The sequence below is a fragment of the Nerophis lumbriciformis genome, linkage group LG03, assembly GCF_033978685.3.
Source record: "Nerophis lumbriciformis linkage group LG03, RoL_Nlum_v2.1, whole genome shotgun sequence".
Lineage (NCBI taxonomy): Eukaryota > Metazoa > Chordata > Actinopteri > Syngnathiformes > Syngnathidae > Nerophis > Nerophis lumbriciformis.
The window spans coordinates 47,924,938-47,945,566 of record NC_084550.2 but is presented as its reverse complement, the minus strand read 5'-3'; the positions used below and the strand labels follow the sequence as shown (position 1 = coordinate 47,945,566).

General features: G+C 39.5%; 1 protein-coding gene across 1 annotated transcript; it reads left to right on the top strand.

Moving 5' to 3' along the window:
- The first annotated feature begins 2,026 nt into the window (after positions 1 to 2,026).
- Positions 2,027 to 19,284, top strand: LOC133585900 (serine/threonine-protein kinase 35-like). Its single transcript, XM_061938206.2, has 3 exons — positions 2,027 to 2,672; positions 8,933 to 9,674; positions 18,396 to 19,284. Exons 1-2 carry the CDS (start codon positions 2,192 to 2,194, stop codon positions 9,661 to 9,663), a joined length of 1,212 nt encoding a protein of 403 aa, XP_061794190.1. The 5' UTR covers positions 2,027 to 2,191; the 3' UTR covers positions 9,664 to 9,674; positions 18,396 to 19,284.
- The last annotated feature ends 1,345 nt before the right edge of the window (positions 19,285 to 20,629 follow it).

Genomic DNA, 20,629 nt, shown 5'->3' with positions numbered 1-20,629 from the left:
AAATAAGATATTCTTCATCTCAGTATAATAATAATGACTGAATTAATTAATTACATATTACAAAACTGTTGTGTATACTAATTCACAGATGTTATTTTATTATAAAAAGGTCAGTAAATGATTCTATATATTTGTAAACGCTCTGAAGTGGGAAAGGGGTAGGATTAAATAAGCTTTGCTTCTTCCTACTCCTTTTCGGACGTGATGTAAAATGAAATGATATGAAATTGTGTGATGTATTATACTGTAAGTGTGTTCATGTTCGAAATAAACTAAAGAAAGAAAGAAAGTAGAGTTCTAATTCTTTTTAAAAGGCACAAAAAGACCTCTTAAGACCCACTTTTATTCTCTGGCTTTTAACACTACGTGAGTTGTGTGGTCCTCTGTTGTCCTCTGTGTTTTTAAAATGTTGATTTCTATTTACTGTTTTAATTGGTTTCACCCTTTAAAATCATTTTTAATCATATGTATTTTATATTGGTTTTATATGTATTTATTTTTTGTTTTTATTCAGTCATCGGTGGAGCTAAGGATAATGTTTTAATATTGTTTTTAATATTGTTGTGCAGCACTTTGGAAACATTTTGTTGTTCAAATGTGCTATATAAATAAAGTGGATTGGATTGGATTGAGAAAACAGGTCGGGTATTGAAAAACTTACATTTATGAATATAAAACTTAGCCAATAGTATAATGAGGTTGCAAAGGTAAAATTCCTTTACAATTTTTTTTTTTGTGTGAAAGTAGTTCCCACCAAATGGATGCCTTAAATCAGTGGTCCTCAACCACTGGATCGCGGCCCGGTACCGGTCCGTGGATCGATTGGTACCGGGCCGCACAAGAAAAGAAAAAAAAAGAAATTATTTAAATTTTTTTATTAAATCAACTTAAAAAACACCAGATACACTTACAATTGTGCACCATCCCAAAAAACCTGCCTCCCCCATTTACACTCATTTACACTCATTCGCACAAAAGGGTTGTTTCTTTCTGTTATTAATATTCTGGTTCCTACATTATATATCAATACAGTCTGCAGGGATACAGTCCGTAAGCACACATGATTGTATTTCTTTATGTATTTCAAATGTGCTATATAAATAGTGCATTGGATTGGATTGAGAAAACAGGTCGGGTATTGAGAAACTTACATTTATGAATATAAAACTTAGCCAATAGTATAATGAGGTTGCAAATGTAAAATTCCTTTTCAATTTTTTTTATTTTTTATGTGAAAGTAGTTCCTACCAAATGGATGCCTTAAATCAGTGGTCCCCAACCTTTTTGTAGCTGCGGACTAGTCAACGCTTGAAAATTTGTCCCACGGACCGGGGAGGGGGATGGTATGTTATTTTATTTTTTATTTTTTTTAATTTTTTTTTATAAAAAAATACAATCATGCGTGCTTATGGACTGTATCCCTGCAGACTGTATTGATCATTCATTCATGTTCTTTTTATTCCTTTCATGAAAATGCATATATACAAGCCATATACGGTACATTTGACACTTTCATTGGGTTTTTTTTGTTTCTCATACATTTCCATGATCATTATATTGATATATAATGTAGGAACCAGAAATATTAATAACAGAAAGAAACAACCCTTTTGTGCGAATGAGTGTGAATGAGTGTAAGGGAGGTTTTTTGGGTTAGTGTACTAATTGTAAGTGTATCTTGTGTTTTTTATGTTGATTTAATTATATATATAAACGTGTGTATATATATATATATATATATATATATATATATATATATATATATATATATATATATATATATATATATATAATTTTTACTGCGATGAGGTGGCGACTTGTCCAGGGTGTACCCCGCCTTCCGCCCGGTTGTAGCTGAGATAGGCTCCAGCGACCCCAAAAGGGAATAAGCGGTAGAAAATGGATGGATGGATATAATTTTTATTTTTTATTTTTTTATTTCCTTCTGCGGCCCGGTATCAATCGATTCACGGACCGGTACTGGTTGGGGACCACTGCCTTAAATTACGTTCCTTTTATTTTGATAAGTTCACCGGAAGTCATTTTTATGCCTCGTTATTTTCTTTCAACTGCCCGACTTTCTATTTGCTGCTACAGTTCAAAACTCGACAACGTCGTTTTATCGACACTACCGTTGGTAAAAAAAAAAATTTAAAAATAAAATAATGACGTTGGGATCAAGTGAGTGACGATGAGCGCGGTTGGTGGCGACAACTGCCGGAGACGCACGAGGAGCGCGCGGGCCTGCTCCGGGCCAACAGCGGGGCTAGCTAACGACGGCGCCGTGTTACGATGCTTGAGTGTCGGCAACGACCATGACATGGGGGACCACGTCGGGGTCTTCAAGCGGGGCGACCTGCAGCGGAAGGTCATGGCTCCGCGCTACAGCCTGCTCCGGGAGGTGGGGAGGGGCACGTACGGCGTGGTGTACGAGGCGCTGGCCCGCAGGTCCGGTGCCAGGGTGGCGGTGAAGAAGCTCCGGTGCGACGCGCCGGAGAACGTGGAGCTCGCCCTGCAGGAGTTCTGGGCTCTGACCAGCTTGGAGAAACGCCATGAGAACGTCGTGCAGCTGGAAGAGTGCGTCCTACAAAGGAACGGGATGGCCCAGAAAATGAGCCATGGGAACAAACGCTCCAAGCACTACCTACGCCTTGTGGAAACGTCTCTCAAAGGTGACTTTTAGCCTCATATTGTGTAACTTTATACAACAAGTGAGCTGTTTTTAGCTGAGTCACGTTAGCACTGATTTTCTTATAAAGCTACTTAGCTCTTTTAGTTGTGACGTCACCATGTCCTAACAACTATACTAACTCTTGCTAAAGGGCATTTTGGGGGTTGACAGCTAATTTTAAGCAATATTTAATGGTTGGAAGAAGGAAAAGTGAGTGCAGTGAAACCCTGAATGATCCCAGACAATTGTTGTCGCCATGACAGCCTCAAGGGGGATGGGTCCATTTGTCTCCCAAAATGGAGTCGCTTGGTTGACCACATATGTCATAACATTATGTGTACAGCTCCACTAATGGACATTGGAGTGTTACTTTCAAAGGCAGAATTAAAGTATTGCTAGAAACACAATTTTATATGGGACTTTATTGTATTATATGTATAGTACATGTTCCAAAAATAAAAAAGCATAAAACACCACCAGAATTAGAGATATTACAAGTCAAAGTGATGAAGCTTAGTGTTACGCTCATGACTTGGTGTAACTAAACTAGGGCTGCAACAACTAATTGATTAAATCGATTATAAAAATAGTTGCCGATTAATTTAGTCATCGATTCGTTGGATCTATGCACTGCGCATGCGCAGAAGCTTTTTTTTTTTTTTTTTTTTTTTTTTTTTAATAAACCTTTATTTATAAACTGCAACATTTACAAACAGCTGAGAAACAATAATCAAAATAAGTATGGTGCCAGTATGCTGGTTTTTTTCAATAAAATACTGGATAAGATAGAAATGTAGTTTGTCTCTTTTATCTGATTATTAATCGATTAATCAAAGTAATAATCGACAGATTAATCGATTATCAAATTAATCGTTAGTTGCAGCCCTAAACTAAACATTACCCTATAAGATGAAGGCAAATGCATTTTATTGATATTTGAAATGTTTTCAATGTTTATAAATGAATATTTAAATATATTAAATGTAAAAAAAGGAAATAAATATTCAAAATAAGATCATTAAATTAAATCTAGTTTGGTTACACCATCATGAGCACAACACAAGGTTGTAAAAGTTTCAACTACAATTCTAAATAAGATGTCGAAAGCAAACTGAAATCAAATACACACAGCTTAAAGATTGATCAATACTTATTTAAATTTAGTAAGACATAAATATGATGATTTGTCAAAATATAAAATAAATGTACCTGAACAGAACGCTCATGTTGGTTACACCAAAAAGTAACGCTATGAATCGTGTTTTTCCAATTTTTGGGGGCATTTTTATGCTATTTCCAAGCATCTATTTTTTATTATCGTTGATGGTCAAACTAATGCATATTATATATGCATGCCTTAGTAAACAAAAAAAGTCATATTTATTTTGATTGTTACATTTTGAGTACATTTGTGCAGGTGGGTGCGAATGTACACATTACCAGAGCTGTACACTTATATAAAACCACACTCTACCTTTTAACTGACAAGTACATCAAAGCAGTGTTTTTCAACCTTTTTTTTGAGTCAAGGCACATTTTTTTCATAGAAAAAATCCTGAGGCACACCACGAGCAGAAAACATAAAAAAATTACCGTATTTTCCGCACTATAAGGCGCACCGGATTATTAGCCGCACCTTCAATGAATGGCATATTTCATAACTTTGTCCACCAATAAGCCGCCCCGGACTATAAGCCGCGCCTACGCTGCGCTAAAGGGAATGTCAAAAAAACAGTCAGATAGGTCAGTCAAACTTTAATAATATATTAAAAACCAGCGTTCTAACAACTCTGTTCACTCCCAAAATGTACGCAAATGTGCAATCACAAACATAGTAAAATTCAAAATAGTGCAGAGCAATAGCAACATAATGTTGCTCGAACGTTAATGTCACAACACACAAAATAAACATAGCGCTCACTTTCTGAAGTTATTCTTCATTCGTAAATCCTTCGTCTTCGGTGTCCGAAGTGAAAAGTTGGGCAAATTTACGATCCACTGGCAGATGTTGGCGTCGTCTGGCGCTGCCTCCTCGTCTTAGTGAAGGTGTGTTCGCCTTCTGTCATCCATTGTTCCCACGCAGTTAGCAGTCTAGCTTCGAATGCCCTGTTGACACCAATATCTAGCGGCTGGAGGTCTTTTGTCAATCCACCCGGAATGACGGCGAGTATTGAATTAAGCGCGTAAGCGTGTCTCTCAATGTGCTGTTATGAGCTAGCAAATATAACAACTACACTACCCAGCATGCAACGATAGTTACGAGCATGCGCGGTAGCCCTGAGAAGCGTTGTATGCTGGCAGTTAGCACGCTGTGAGTAAACGTTGAGAACTCAGTTAACACGCCTCGTCTGCATTATTTATAATTAGACAGACAACGCACTTAATAGGAGCCATTTTGGGGTCTTTACATAAACACACAAATGGAAATGAAACGTCACATATCCCAGCATGCACCGCGCGCTTCTTCGTCATCCATTGTTCCCACGCAGTTAGCAGTCTAGCTTCGAATGCCCTGTTGACACCAATATCTAGCGGCTGGAGGTCTTTTGTCAATCCACCCGGAATGACGGCGAGTATTGAATTAAGCGCGTAAGCGTGTCTCTCAATGTGCTGTTATGAGCTAGCAAATATAACAACTACACTACCCAGCATGCAACGATAGTTACGAGCATGCGCGGTAGCCCTGAGAAGCGTTGTATGCTGGCAGTTAGCACGCTGTGAGTAAACGTTGAGAACTCAGTTAACACGCCTCGTCTGCATTATTTATAATTAGACAGACAACACACTTAATAGGAGCCATTTTGGGGTCTTTACATAAACACACAAATGGAAATGAAACGTCACATATCCCAGCATGCACCGCGCGCTTCTTCTACGGGGAAAAAAGATGGCGGCTGTTTACCGTAGTTGCGAGACCTAAACTTTATGAAAATGAATCTTAATATTTATCCATATATAAAGCGCACCGGGTTATAAGGCGCACTGTCAGCTTTTGAGAAAATTTGTGGTTTTTAGGTGCGCCTTATAGTGCGGAAAATACGGTAAACTCAAGCAGCCGATATTGACAATAAAAAGTCGTTCCTGCAATTGTTGGATATGAATTCAAACCATAATCAAGTGTGCGTCACTATAGCTCTTGTCTCGAAGTAGGTGTAATGTCACGACCTGTCACATCACGCCGTGACTTATTTTGAGTTTTTTTTGGTGTTTTCCTGTGTGTATTGTTTTCAGAATCAAAAATACTTTATTAATCTCTGAGGGGAAATTAAAATGTTCAGCACAATCCCATTCAAGATCAGACAAACATTACAGGGAGACAGAACAGGATCGCTGATGGGTCTGCCAACGTCCGGCGCCCCTTACAAAAATGGTGAGATACAGGTAAACAACGGATGGGGTGAGAGAAAAAAAATTAAAAATAAATCTGTCTGAGCCTAGGCCCCTGGAGAGGGGTCCAGACTGAGGCCAAGGGAAAAAACAACAACTCATAGCCATAGCACACATTGATTGAAACTTTTATTAGTAGATTGCACACTACAGTACATATTCCGTACAATTGACCACTAAATGGTAACACCCAAATACGTTTTTCAACTTATTACATGTGTGTAAGAGGGAAACATCAAAGGACATTAAAGACATTAAAAAGAGCAGAGCTGATGCAACCGCCACTTCTACATACAACTATAAATAAAAAGTAAAGTTCTTGTCTTGCGCTCCTCGGATGTACTTTGTGGACGCCGTCTGCTCCACACGCTGTCAGTCTTTGCTGTCGTCCAGCATTCTGTTTTTGTTTACTTTGCAGCCAGTTCAGTTTTAGCTTCATCTTGCATAGTCATCCTTAAGATTCAATGCCTTTTCCTAGGGGCACTCGCCTTGGTTTAAGCATTAGATACCTTTTTTTTACCTGTACGCTGCTTCCCGCATATTGTGATCACGAGCTACAAAGCAATTAGCTACCTGCTGCCACCTACTGATATGCTGACCTCTAGACAGTGCAGACACTCAACAACGGCACATTTGCGGATTATAATTACTGGTTTGCATGAAATATTTTTAACCTAATTAGGTGAAATTACGTAATCTCCCACAGCACACCAGACAATATCTCACGGTACGGTAGTGTGCCGCGGCACAGTGGTTGAAAAACGCTGCATCATAGAACCGTTTCATTTTACACGAGCAAACCATCTGGTACTGTATCGGAATCACAATCAGAAAATACTTTAACAATCCCAGAGGGGAAATTAAGATTTTCAGCCCAATACCATTCAAGATCACACAAACAATACAGGGAGACAGAACAGGATCGCTGAGGGGTCTGCCAACTTCTGGCTCCCCTTACAAAAAAGGTGAGAAACAGGTAAACGCTGGGTAGAGGGTCTGGGGGGTTAAGAGAAAAAAAATTCAGTCTAAGCCTGGGCCCAAGGGGGAAAAACCTCATAGCCGTAGCACACATAAATATGTGTGTAAGAAGGAAACATCAAAGAACGCAAAGGACATTAAAGACATTAAAAGAACAGAGCTGATGCAACCAGCCACTTCTAACATACACATATGTTTTGATGATATATTTGAACGATATTAAAATCTCACAGTATGATATTATCACGGTATTAAGGCCACAGTACAATATTATTGCAGTAAGTAAAGAAGATGACTTGGAATAATGCTTTAGTGTGGAAAATTAAGTGCTACTTATGTTACAGATAAAACACACGTACTGTAAAAAACAAAAACAAATACTTAAAGCTCAAATGTTGTAATCCTCTTTATTACTACCAATTAGTATATTGGTATATTAGTCAATATTTTGGTACCGGTACCAAAATTATTTCGATATTTTTCAGTACCTTTCTAAATAAAGGGGACAACAAAAAATTGCATTATTGGCTTTATTTTAACAAAAAATCTCACGATATATTAAACATATGTTTCTTATTGCAAGTTTGTCCTTAAATAAAATCGTGAACATACTAGACAACTTGTCTTTTAATAGTAAGCAAGCAAACAAAGCCTCCTAATTTAACTGCTGACGTATGCAGTAACATATTGTGTCATTTATCATTCTATTATTTTGTCAAAATTATTAAGGACAAGTGGTAGAAAATGAATTGTTAATCTACTTGTTCATTTACTGTTAATATCTGCTTACTTTCTCTTTAAACATGTTCTATCTACACTTCTGTTAAAATATAATAATCACGTATTCTTCTGTTGTTTGATACTTTGTATTAGTTTTGGACGATACCACAAATGTGGGTATCAATCCGATACCAAGTTGTTACAGGATCATACATTGGTCATATTCAAAGTCCTCATGTGTCCAGGGATGTATTTCCTGAGTTTATAAACATAATATAAATTTTAAAAATGTTGCGATGCTAAATAATATTGACGTAATCATAGTAGAATCGACTCGATACGCTCCTGTACTTGGTATCATTACAGTGGATGTTAGGTGTAGATCCACCAACGGCGTTTGTTTACATGTTGACGTTGGTAAGCTACGGTGTGTAGTGGAGTATGTTTAGCTATTCCTTGTCCTGCAGGGATGATATTTGTAAGAAACTTACTTTATTTGTCACCACAGAGACAAGGATTAGTCATTTAGAAGTAGCTAAAACACTGCAGACTGCGGATGGACTTTAACCGCTGGCTAGCTAGCCATGTCTTAAAGCACCTCTTCCTGAGGGCGTTTCAGTCTTACAACTTCACCTTTATCTTTAGTTTTTAGACCAAAATGCGTCCGTTCTCCCTTTTCTGTCTACACACTGTCTGCTTGTAAGTACTCTGTGTGTATGCGCTGCCGAACATGCTCGTCTGCTTGTAAACCAGCAATGTCACGACGTGACAACGACAGGGGGCGGGGGACCGGTACTTTTTAGAGGCGGTATAGTACCGAATATGATTCATTAGTATTACTACTACCGGTATATCGTACAACCCTAGTTATTAATTATCTTAATTAGTGGACTAATCAGAATAAGAAGTGTAGACATATTCAGTGGATCTAATTTAGCCATCAGCTTGAGACATTTTTAGGCACGTCCTAACATTAAATATGACTTTCATTTAGAAATATTTATTTATACTGTAACTGTGCTACCCACTAAGCTGTTACAAAAATAACTATTAAACTTTTCTCCATTTGCTTTAAAGGTACCAAGGAGCACAGTGGACTCCCATCATTGTAACCAAAAAATAAGTTGACTAACCCACAAAATATATCTTTGACTGCATTACTGATGTGTGTTACAGGTGAGAGAGTGCTCACGCCTTCAGAGGAGCCGTGTTACCTGTGGTTCGTCATGGAGTTCTGTGAAGGAGGTGACCTCAACCAATTCATCCTGTCTCGGCGGCCCAACTCGCAGACCAACACCAGCTTCATGCTGCAACTGACCTGTGCTGTGGCTTTCTTGCACCAAAACAAGATTGTACATCGAGACCTCAAACCAGACAACATCCTTATCTCAGAGAGCTCAGGGACTCCCGTCCTCAAGGTGGCAGACTTTGGCTTGAGCAAAGTTTGTGCAGGTTTAGGAAACGCCATTGAAGGCAAAGACGGCGAGGACAAGAACAAAAATGTGAACGTGAACAAGTTTTGGTTGTCGTCGGCATGCGGTTCTGACTTTTACATGGCTCCTGAAGTGTGGGAAGGGCACTACACTGCCAAGGCTGATATATTTGCTCTTGGCATCATCATTTGGGCCATGTTGGAGAGGATTACTTTCATCGATGCAGAGTCCAAGCGAGAGCTCCTTGGAAGCTACGTGAGACAAGGCTCGGACATTGTGCCAGTGGGTGAGGCGCTGCTAGAGAATCCAAAGATGGTACTAAACATCCCACAGAAGCGCAGGTCATGCATGTCTGATGGTGTGAGGAAGCTGCTGCTGGACATGCTCGCCGTCAACCCTCAGGACCGACCAGATGCTTTTCAGCTGCACACCAGAATGGACCAGGTTACATGTCCCGCATGGCGCTCATCCTGATCCTCCCTCAGGTAACAGTCACATGACTTCTTCAGCCTGTTTTGCTTCGTCTAAATTAGATACCTGGGACAATTTATCAGTTAATTGGCAATAACTACCGTACTGCTAAGTTTTTTAACTCAAACTTCTCCATCTAGGTCAGTGGTTCTTAACCTTGTTGGAGGTACCGAACCCCTCCAGTTTCATATGCACATTCACCGAACCCTTCTTTAGTGAAAATAAAAAAAAAAAATTTTTTTCAAATTCAAGACAAAGTTATATGTTTTTGGTAACACTTTAGTATGGGGAACATATTTTAAGTAACAAAGACTTAATTTAGAGTTATTTGGTTAGGTTTAGGGTTAGAGAGTTAGGGTTATAATAAGGCCATGCCGAATAAAGCATTAATAAGTACTTAATAATGACTAGTTAAGAGCCGATATGTTACTAATTTGCATGTTAATAAGGAACTAATTAATGGTGTTACCATGTTTTATTACTGGTGCACAAAATGAACCGTGCATGAACATCACCTTGTTCAAAGAACAAAACCAACACAGTGCATAAACTCACAACAAATTACACACCTGCAAATCAGTCTGACTTCTGCTGTTGCCGTATCCGTAATACGCCGATAGGGAGAAGTTTGTATTTACACGATGAGTCGGGTGTGTCTTGACCTCGGCCAAACCCCTGAGCCCGACTCACCGAACCCCTAGGGTTCGATCGAACCCAGGTTAAGAACCACTGATCTAGGTGAAGGAAAGGATCTGGGACAAAAGTTTGATTTCCGATGTAAAAAGGACACAGCTAATTAGAAATTTTATGCACGTTTTATGAAAACATGAGAAAAAAATTGGTTAGTAATTTAATTTTGTAGCAGTCGCAACTAATTTTTGTATTACTGCAATTCTAACCCATGCAAACAATTACAATCATTACAAAACATTTTTGGAGTTTATTGATATTAAAACGTTTCAGTTATTTCGTTGAGAGACAACAAGCAACTCAAACATTCTGAATATGATTACTTAAAATGAAAAAAATAACCACAACATATATAAATTATAGGGGTGGAAACTCGTTCGGTACACCTCTGAACAGAACCGGAACCCCCGTACCGAAACGGTTCAATACAAATACACGTACGTGTATTTGTATTGAACCGTTTCGGTACGGGGGTTCCGGTTCTGTTCAGAGGTGTACCGAACGAGTTTCCACACGGACATGTGTCCTTGGGCAAGACACTTTACCCACCTGCTCCCAGTGCCACCCACACTGGTTCAAATGTAACTTAGATATTGGGTTTCACTATTAAAACAAAGCTGTTTTTATTTTCTTTCAAACTGTCATTGCTCAAAACATAATATTAAATCAAAATCAATGTTATTATGAATTATTGACCTATCCAAGGTTCCGATTACTTCACATCAAATATTCCACTAAGAAAAATATTTTTGGTGGAAGATTTTGCAAATTTGGTAAATAAATAACCCAAAAATGTATATTTTGTTGTTTTCTTACTGTACCGAAAATAACTGAACCGTGACCTCTAAACCGAGGTACGTACCGAAACAACATTTTTGTGTATCGTTACACCCCTAATAAATGAGGCTAATAAAACAAAGCCAAAAAAATTCTGCATTGCCGTTAGCAACAACAGCGTAACAAGTGGAGTTGTATCTCTGTTGGTTGACAAAAATAAAATGAATAAAATATTTGAGTGAAGCAAGGCAGGTTTATTCATTGAGCACAATTCATACACAAGGCAATTAAAAGCGCTTTACAGAACATTAAAAAAGGCTAAAATAAAAATGTTTCAAATTAAAATCACCCGCCTCACATCTTTAGGAAGACCATTCCAGATTTTTGGAGCATAAAACTGAAACGCAGTTTTATCATTTTTGGTCCTGATTCCAAGCACCAGCGGGTGAGGTTTCCAAGAGCTCGAGATGGTTCATATGGCTCTAACATGTCAGAGATATACTTTGGCACAAGACTTATACACAAGGAGAGATGTTTTAAAGTCTATTCTCTGAGCAACAGGAAGCCAGTGCAGTGACCTAAGCACTGAATTAATATGGTCGTATTTCCTGGTTCTAGTTAGGACGATGAGGTGGCGACTTGTCCAGGGTGTATCCCGCCTACCGCCCGAATGCAGCTGAGATAGGTTCCAGCACCCCCCGGGCCCCCAAAAGGGACAAGTGGTAGAAAATGGAATGATGAATGGATAGTTAGGACTCTAGCAGCAGCATTTTGGATGTACTGCAGCTGCTGTACAGCTCGTTTAGAGAGTTCAGTGAGAAGGAAATTCAGTACATGTTCTGATGAGTATCTGAGTATCTGACTCAGAGCAAACATTAAAGAGATGATTTAAAAAAAAATGTAGATATAAAAATTAAAAAAACAATTCTGATTCACTTCATATGTATGTTTGTTCTCCTAGTTTGCACCAATAGTTGAGTCACAAAGATATTATGTGAATGTCTGCAAGTCCGCGGTAAGGGCAGAATATCCAGACGCTCCAGGTTAATTTCAACAAATGTCAAATGTGAATTACTGAATGACAAGGGGCGTCATATAACATTTTACCCCAAACGTACTCCTGGCCATGTCATGTTCTGTCACTGACAATAATATGAGGACATATTTTCCTCTCATACGTCCGGTAGCTTTCGTATACCGGGAAAAGGACAGGTATTTTGGCTCTGGCAGTTTTACGGTATATTTTGCTTTCACATGAGTTCCTAAAACATATTATTTTCACCTGTTTTCTTCTCATTTGTCAACTATTTATTTTGTAAACGTCTATTTTGGCGAATAATTATGACGCTCATCGCACATTGATGACATTCTGTCAAATGAAGTTTCAAGTTTTATTTGTCACATGCAGAGTACACCACAGTGAAATGCTTTTTTCCATGCTCTTCAGATATTGCGTACAGTGGGATCCAAACACTAGTTGCAAAATCTAATACACTAAATACCAAAAATACCAAAATTTTAATAGCTCTGATGTACATTAATTACAAGACAATAAGTTGCACAATAGGTATCAGTACAAGTAGAAGTACAGTAGTCAAATACAGTATCAGTATCAAGATCAAATAGTATAACAGTATAGGAAGCAACAAATATTAAGGTGTCTACAGTTCTTTGGCAGTTGAGTAGTGACAGTAGTATGAACAAAGGTAATGGAACAGTATGACTTTCATTATACTCTTGTTTTTACATTATTGAATGAACAGTATATGGGGCGGTATAGCTCGGTTGGTAGAGCGGCCGTGCCAGCAACTTGAGGGTTGCAGGTTCGATCCCCGCTTCCGCCATCCTAGTCACTGCCGTTGTGTCCTTGGGCAAGACACTTTACCCACCTGCTCCCAGTGCCACCCACACTGGTTTAAATGTAAATTAGATATTGGGTTTCACTATGTAAAGCGCTTTGAGTCACTTGAGAAAAAGCACTATATAGATGTAATTCACTTCACAGTATTGTAGTCTGGTAATTACAGTGTAAGTAAAGTGATTCTTGTGCGTGCGGTTTTGTGCATTTGTGATAAACTGTTAATCAGCGGTGCAGTTGAGCAGTCTGATGGCTTGGGGATAGAAGCTCCTCCTGAGTCTCTCCGTGTTGGCCATGAGACTCCGGTAGCGCTTGCCTGACTGCAGCAGTGAGAAGAGGCATGCGACCAGAGCGTTCTAATTGAGGACGCATCGCACGTATATCCGATTTTCATATTATCTGATTTATGTGTTTCCACATATAAAAGAGGCCTAGGTCTGAAATGAAACATTTGGAAGTCCACTGTTCACACTGACATGAAAAAATCCAATACAGGTCGCATATGGGCAAAAAAAATCGCAATTGAACTGCAGTGTGAATTAGCCCTTAGAATGCAGATGAGATAGACTCCAGCACCCCCTGCGAACCCAAAAGGGACAAGCGGTAGAAAATGGATGGCTGGATGGATTATATAACTGATAATTATCCCGCTGATATTAGGAATGATGTCACACTACAACATTAAAAATAGCTCTAATCAGGTGAGATTTACCCGCATTGTGCTGTAGGTGGGTTAGTGTGACCAAATCTAGCGTTCCTATCATAGGAGGTTCTAAACTGCCTCTAAAAACCCACCGGCACTCACTCCCGAAAAGTGCAAAAAGTTTTGCCGGAGACAACCCAAAGGCTAGCGTTCTTCTTGCCCGCTCAGGTGAACATGAAGGGGAAGACATGCAACCTCTCTATTCCACAGCTAACGTGCTGTGTTTGTGACACCGTTGCAAGCAGCCCGGAGATAAATCAATACAGCCGGTCGTACAAATATACTGATACTGATGCATCTTCAACATTATTGAATGATTCCATTTTTGACCACTCTTATAATCCGACAAAAACACAGGATGGCGGGCAAAAATATCAATGAAATATTTAAATTATTTCCTTATTCTGTTTTCGTTACATGCAATATTTGAGTGAAATAAGGTCAACAGTGTAAAAAAACAAAAAATGAGTAAAAATTGGCTCTAATTTTAATCCTTTGGTTTTTCTCCTTAAAGCCCTGATGTGTGTCTCCATGGACTTACTTCCTGAGTTTGTAATTAACAAAAAAAGTTTGTTGTGATTAAAAAAAAAAAGAAAAAAGATTTTAATCAACTTATTATTGATCATACACTGATGATACTATATATTTCAGGGCTATTTAACTACATATTGAAGAGGGCCGCAGTTTTAAGAGCCCAATGGCTCAGGAGCCGGACATCGAAATGTGGATGTTTCATTCGGAAGTGCCTCTGCAGGTTATATTCCTTCGAGACGGCGTTTACTTACCGTATTTTTCGGATTATAAATCGCAGTTTTTTTCATAGTTTGGCCGTGGGTGCGACATATACTCCGGAGCGTCTTGTGTGTGAAATTATTAACACATTACTGTAAAATATCAAATAATAATATTTATCTCATTCGCGTAAGACGAAGCAAATGGCAGCAGTCATTTCAACCATAAAGAATTCGGCGGGGGAGGGTCAAGGCAGAAGTGCATTGTGGGTCATGGGATGCTAACTGCTATATGCTGTATACTACTGCCGTAGCTATTAAAATGGATCACATCGACATTGGCGGTAACTTATAAAAACTGAGAAGGGCTGAACTAAAATGGCACCGAAAAGGAAATCATAAACTGCGGATTACAAGCTGGACGTAGTGAAATATGCAGCAGAGAACGGCGATCGAGCAGCAGAAAGAAAGGGGGCGGTATAGCTCGGTTGGTAGAGCGGCCGTGCCAGCAACTTGAGGGTTGCAGGTTCGATCCCCGCTTCCGCCATCCTAGTTACTGCCGTTGTGTCCTTGGGCAAGACACTTTACCCACCTGCTCCCAGTGCCACCCACACTGGTTTAATTGTAACTTAGATATTGGGTTTCACTATGTAAAGCGCTTTGAGTCACTTGAGAAAAAGCGCTATATAAATGTAATTCACTTCACTTCACTTCACATACCAGAGGCGACACCGGAGAGGAAGATTTCATGGGATTTAGCGATTAGGAGTGACAGATTGGTAAACGTATAGCATGTTCTATATGTTATAGTTATTTGAATGACTCTTACCATAATATGTTACGTTAACATACCAGGCACGTTCTCAGTTGGTTATTTATGCCTCATATAACGTACACTTATTCAGCCTGTTGTTCACTATTCTTTATTTATTTTAAATTGCCTTTCAAATGTCTATTCTTGGTGTTGGATTTTATCAAATAAATTTCCCTCAAAAATGCGACTTATACTCCAGTGCGACGTACATGTTTTTTTCTTTCTTTATTGTGCATTTTCGGCCGGTGCGACGTATACTCCGGAGCGACTTATAGTCCGAAAAATACGGTAATTGCAAGGTAAACACATCTGCTTTCACACCACATGTCAATAAATTCATTATTCTGCCCTCGCTATTCGTTTCCAGCGTGTACAGCTAGTTTTTAACCTGACTCTCGCCAGACCCTTGTAGTTCGCTGAGCTCCACACATGGGTCTGGGCTCGAAGGCATTGCAAACTCCTTCCAGATAGCAAAAACTAATGAACCAATCAGGATCGCCGGGCGGGATTTCATAGATGTGACGTAGCGGCGAAGCGACTGTTTGATTCAAACAACAATGGCGGCACGCAGCCCTCGCTGCATCGTGTGCTGACATTGATTCTGCTATTGCAACTGTTTTGTCGAATATATCGAATATTAATTCTTTAAAAAATGAACAGAGAACGGTTTTGAAGGCATTTATTGGTGGCAAGGATGTTTGGCTCTTCTTCCGACCGGGTTTGGATTTCCCAGCGTCGCTCTCATCAGCGTCACGGGTTGATTTGGATGTGAGTGGTTGAAGTAGCACGTCATTCAAGATAACTGACAAGTGGTTTATCCAATCACATACAATTATTTTTTTTACAAGGCCCCGCCTTCTGATATACATCTCCTATTTATAACTCCCAGATCAATGTGTGGAGCTCAGTGAACTACAAGGATCTGGAAAGAGTCAGGCTAGCTAGTTTTTTGCAATTTATTTAGATTTTTTTTGAGGGTTTAATGAGTCGTCTTCTTTTACTCACCGCACTGCTGCTTTATTGGGACAGATATGCCTCGCTGTTGCACCCTGCGGGGTGGCGGGAGTATTGCATACATGATCAACCCTCGTTTCAATGGTTTCATCAAGCCAATTTGTGGGATGTTCGGCGAGCCAGTTAGATAGGCTGTTTATACTTGGTGTCATTGCTGTATTGCAGCTGCCCACCTTTTTCTACATTTAAGAGCTCTAAGCAGTTAGCATGGCCTATTGCAGTGTTTTTCAATCACTGTGCCGTGTGACAGTCTGGTGTGCCATGGGAGATTATGTAATTTCACCTATTTTGGTCAAAAATATTTTAATGCAAACCAGTATTTATAATCCGCAAATAAAGTGTCGTCTGAGCTTGGCAGAGTAACCGTGTAATACTCTTCCATATCAGTAGGTGGCAGCAGATAGCTAATTGCTTTGTAAACGTATCTAATGCTTAAACCAAAAATAAACAAAAGGCGAGTGCCCCTAAAAAAGGCATTGAAGCTTAGGGATGGCTATGGAAAACGAAACTAAAACTGAACTGGCTACAAAGTAAACTAAAACAGAATGCTAGACGACAGCAAAGACTTGCAGCGTGTGGAGCAGACAGCGTCCACAAAGTACATCCGTACATGACAATCAACAATTTCCACACAAAGAAGGATAGCACATCTGAAATAGTCTTGATTGCTAACACAAAGCAGGTGTGGAGAATAGCGCTCAAAGGAAGACATGAAACTGCTACAGGAAAATACCAACACAATAGGAAAAGCCACCAAAATAACAGCACAAGACAGGCACTACACACTGGAAAACAACAACAAACTCAAAATAAGGCACGACAACCTGGTGGAGTTTAATTTTTTAACCTTGTCTGCTGGTGGTGTGCCTCTGTATTTTTTTTTGTAAAAAAATGTGCCTTGGCTCAGAAAAGGTTGAAAAACACTGGCCTATTGTATCTTCCTATGTTGTGTAGTGTAGCTTGTTTAGCTATTCCTTGTACTCCAGTACTTCAGTGTACTTGTAGAAAAACATAGTTAATTTGCTACTATGCAGGTAAGATTAGTGACTCGCACTGTGGAGGGATGGTAACCACTATTGAGGATGCAACATTGTTTCCAGTGTACTTTCGCCAACTTGTCACTGTCAAATTTGCAACATGCATCATCACAATATAACGATAGTATTAAAAGCTCTATTGTCGGCCAAATGTATATCCAACCTTACGGAGAGATGAACGGTATATCTCCAAAAATTGGTATTGTGGTGCAATCATATACCAATGTACCATAGTAAGTACAGTACTACTATACATAGGTATGATATATTGCAGTGGTTCTTAACCTTGGGGGTTCGGTGAGTCGGCTTCAGGGGTTCGGCGGAGCCTCCGCCACGGAGGTCAAGACACACCCGACTCATTGCGTAAATAAAAACTTCTCCCAATCGGCGTATTATGGATACCCTCAAACAATGTTCCCTATAATTTTCCATATGTGTGAGCAAACGCAAACACTCCTCGAGCATTCAGTGGAGCACAAGTGAGCACACCTGTCCCAAACCTGACTAAATAACAAATTAAATGTTTTATTATTATAATCAAATGACAGCTGTCATTTCCAAGAGATTATTTTCTAATGTAAGTGTTTTGGCCCACTTACAATGACAACAAAAAATATTATTTTTCATGAGCTGTGTACTAGTATTGTATGTCTGGGTGGGAAAACGAAGAAAAGGAACAGACTTTGCTGTAAAAATAAATACATTATTTTATTTGATCATTTAAAATGACATGAGAGTGGCACTTGCCAAGGTGAAGCCACGCATATCTGAACTGGTCTCTCAAAGACAACAGCAGAAGTCGCACTGATTTGCAGGTGTGTAATTTGTTGTGAGTTCATGCACTGTGTTGGTTTTCTTCTTTGAACAAGGTGATGTTCATGCACGGTTCATTTTGTGCACCAGTAAAAAAACATAAAACTTTGCCTTGAATTTAAAAAAAAAGAGTTTTTTTTATTTTTCACTAAAGAAGGGTTCGGTGAATGTGCATATGAAACTGGTGGGGTTCTGTACCTCCAACAAGGTTAAGAACCACTGTATTGTAAGATATAGACAGGCCTTAAAAGATATGAACATTGTGCTTGTAATAAAACATGTTCTTTTACTTCTACAGGTGTGCATCTTTGCCTGGAGCTGGTACTTCATTTCCTGTTGTGTGTGTGACGACAATGAAGACACTTCCTGCCATGCTGCTTTGTCCCGTGATATTTGCGTTAAGATCACCATTAATTCTGTGGCCCAAGGTTGCATTTAGTGCCTTGTTTACTTTGTCCATGGAAATCTGACTCCTTTTTTATCGTTTTAGTCTTATTCACACTTCTTCTACTGCTCAACCCAGAGAATAACACCTTTGACCCTAAAGAATATGTGTTTAACTCGGTACAAATGATAGCTTTCTTTTCAAGCCTGAAATGATTGACACGTTCTAACAAGGAGAGTGCAATTTTTATTTAATTTGATTAGCGTTACTCTCATTCTTTACCGACAGTGCCTTTTGGAGTTGCTCACTATTAGCTAATGTGTTGCGTCTTCCACAATCATTCAGGGTACATACGTATTGTATTTACTACTGTTGTGTTGATTTATTTAATTAACTCGTCAAAGGCTTTGTAAGATCACAAAAGTAGAACGTGTTAAATTCCCCCGAATGATGGCACTAGTGTGTCTGGGAACACTTTCCCAGGCTCCACAATCCAACTCTTGCTTAAAGTTTACACCACATACTGTGATCCTTTTATACCTCAGTTCTTCATTGTTCCTACGTATGTACCGTGCAGACCGGACTTAATCCTCAATCGGAGTGGAGCTGTGTTTGCGTCTGCTTGGGAAGGATCAATAGTGAATATTATTGTGCAATTCATTCATCGTCGTGAGCTGATGGATGGATGGAATGGTTTTATGTTCACTGCTTTCTCCATGTCTGCTTCAATAAAGGTTGGGGAAAAAAAGGTGTTCAATCAATGAAAAACAACAAAGTCCATGTTAGGAGTTGAGTATATACGCTATATTGCCAAAAGTATTTGGCCACCCATCCAAATGATCAGAATCAGGTGTCCTAATCACATGGCCCGGCCACAGGTGTATAAAATCAAGCACTTAGGCATGGAGACTGTTTCTACCATACTTGCCAACCTTGAGACTTCCGATTTCGGGAGGTGGGGGGAGGGGGTCGGGGTGGGACGGGGGCGTGGCTAAAAGGGGAGGAGTATATTTACAGCTAGAATTCACCAAGTCTAGTATTTCATATATATATATATATATATATAAAAGAAATACTTGACGTTCAGTGAATTCTAGCTATATATATATATATATATATATATATACAGGTAAAAGCCAGTAAATTAGAATATTTTGAAAAACTTGATTTATTTCAGTAATTGCATTCAAAAGGTGTAACTTGTACATTATATTTATTCATTGCACACAGACTGATGCATTCAAATGTTTAATTTAATTTTGATGATTTGAAGTGGCAACAAATGAAAATCCAAAATTCCGTGTGTCACAAAATTAGAATATTACTTAAGGCTAATACAAAAAAGGGATTTTTAGAAATGTTGGCCAACTGAAAAGTATGAAAATGAAAAATATGAGCATGTACAATACTCAATACTTGGTTGGAGCTCCTTTTGCCTCAATTACTGCGTTAATGCGGCGTGGCATGGAGTCGATGAGTTTCTGGCACTGCTCAGGTGTTATGAGAGCCCAGGTTGCTCTGATAGTGGCCTTCAACTCTTCTGCGTTTTTGGGTCTGGCATTCTGCATCTTCCTTTTCACAATACCCCACAGATTTTCTATGGGGCTAAGGTCAGGGGAGTTGGCGGGCCAATTTAGAACAGAAATACCATGGTCCGTAAACCATGCACGGGTAGATTTTGCGCTGTGTGCAGGCGCCAAGTCCTGTTGGAACTTGAAATCTCCATCTCCATAGAGCAGGTCAGCAGCAGGAAGCATGAAGTGCTCTAAAACTTGCTGGTAGACGGCTGCGTTGACCCTGGATCTCAGGAAACAGAGTGGACCGACACCAGCAGATGACATAGCACCCCAAACCATCACTGATGGTGGAAACTTTACACTAGACTTCAGGCAACGTGGATCCTGTGCCTCTCCTGTCTTCCTCCAGACTCTGGGACCTCGATTTCCAAAGGAAATGCAAAATTTGCATGGTTGGGTGATGGTTTGGGGTGCCATGTCATCTGCTGGTGTCGGTCCACTCTGTTTCCTGAGATCCAGGGTCAACGCAGCCGTCTACCAGCAAGTTTTAGAGCACTTCATGCTTCCTGCTGCTGACCTGCTCTATGGAGATGGAGATTTCCCGTGCCTGGTTTACGGACCATGGTATTT

Excerpts from the sequence above, each read along its gene's own strand:
- LOC133585900 (XM_061938206.2), top strand. The coding sequence starts at position 2,192 with ATGAGCGCGGTTGGTGGCGACAACTGCCGGAGACGCACGAGGAGCGCG. Across the intron at positions 2,673-8,932 it reads TGTGGAAACGTCTCTCAAAG|GTGAGAGAGTGCTCACGCCT; the intron begins GTGACTTTTAGC and ends TGTGTGTTACAG.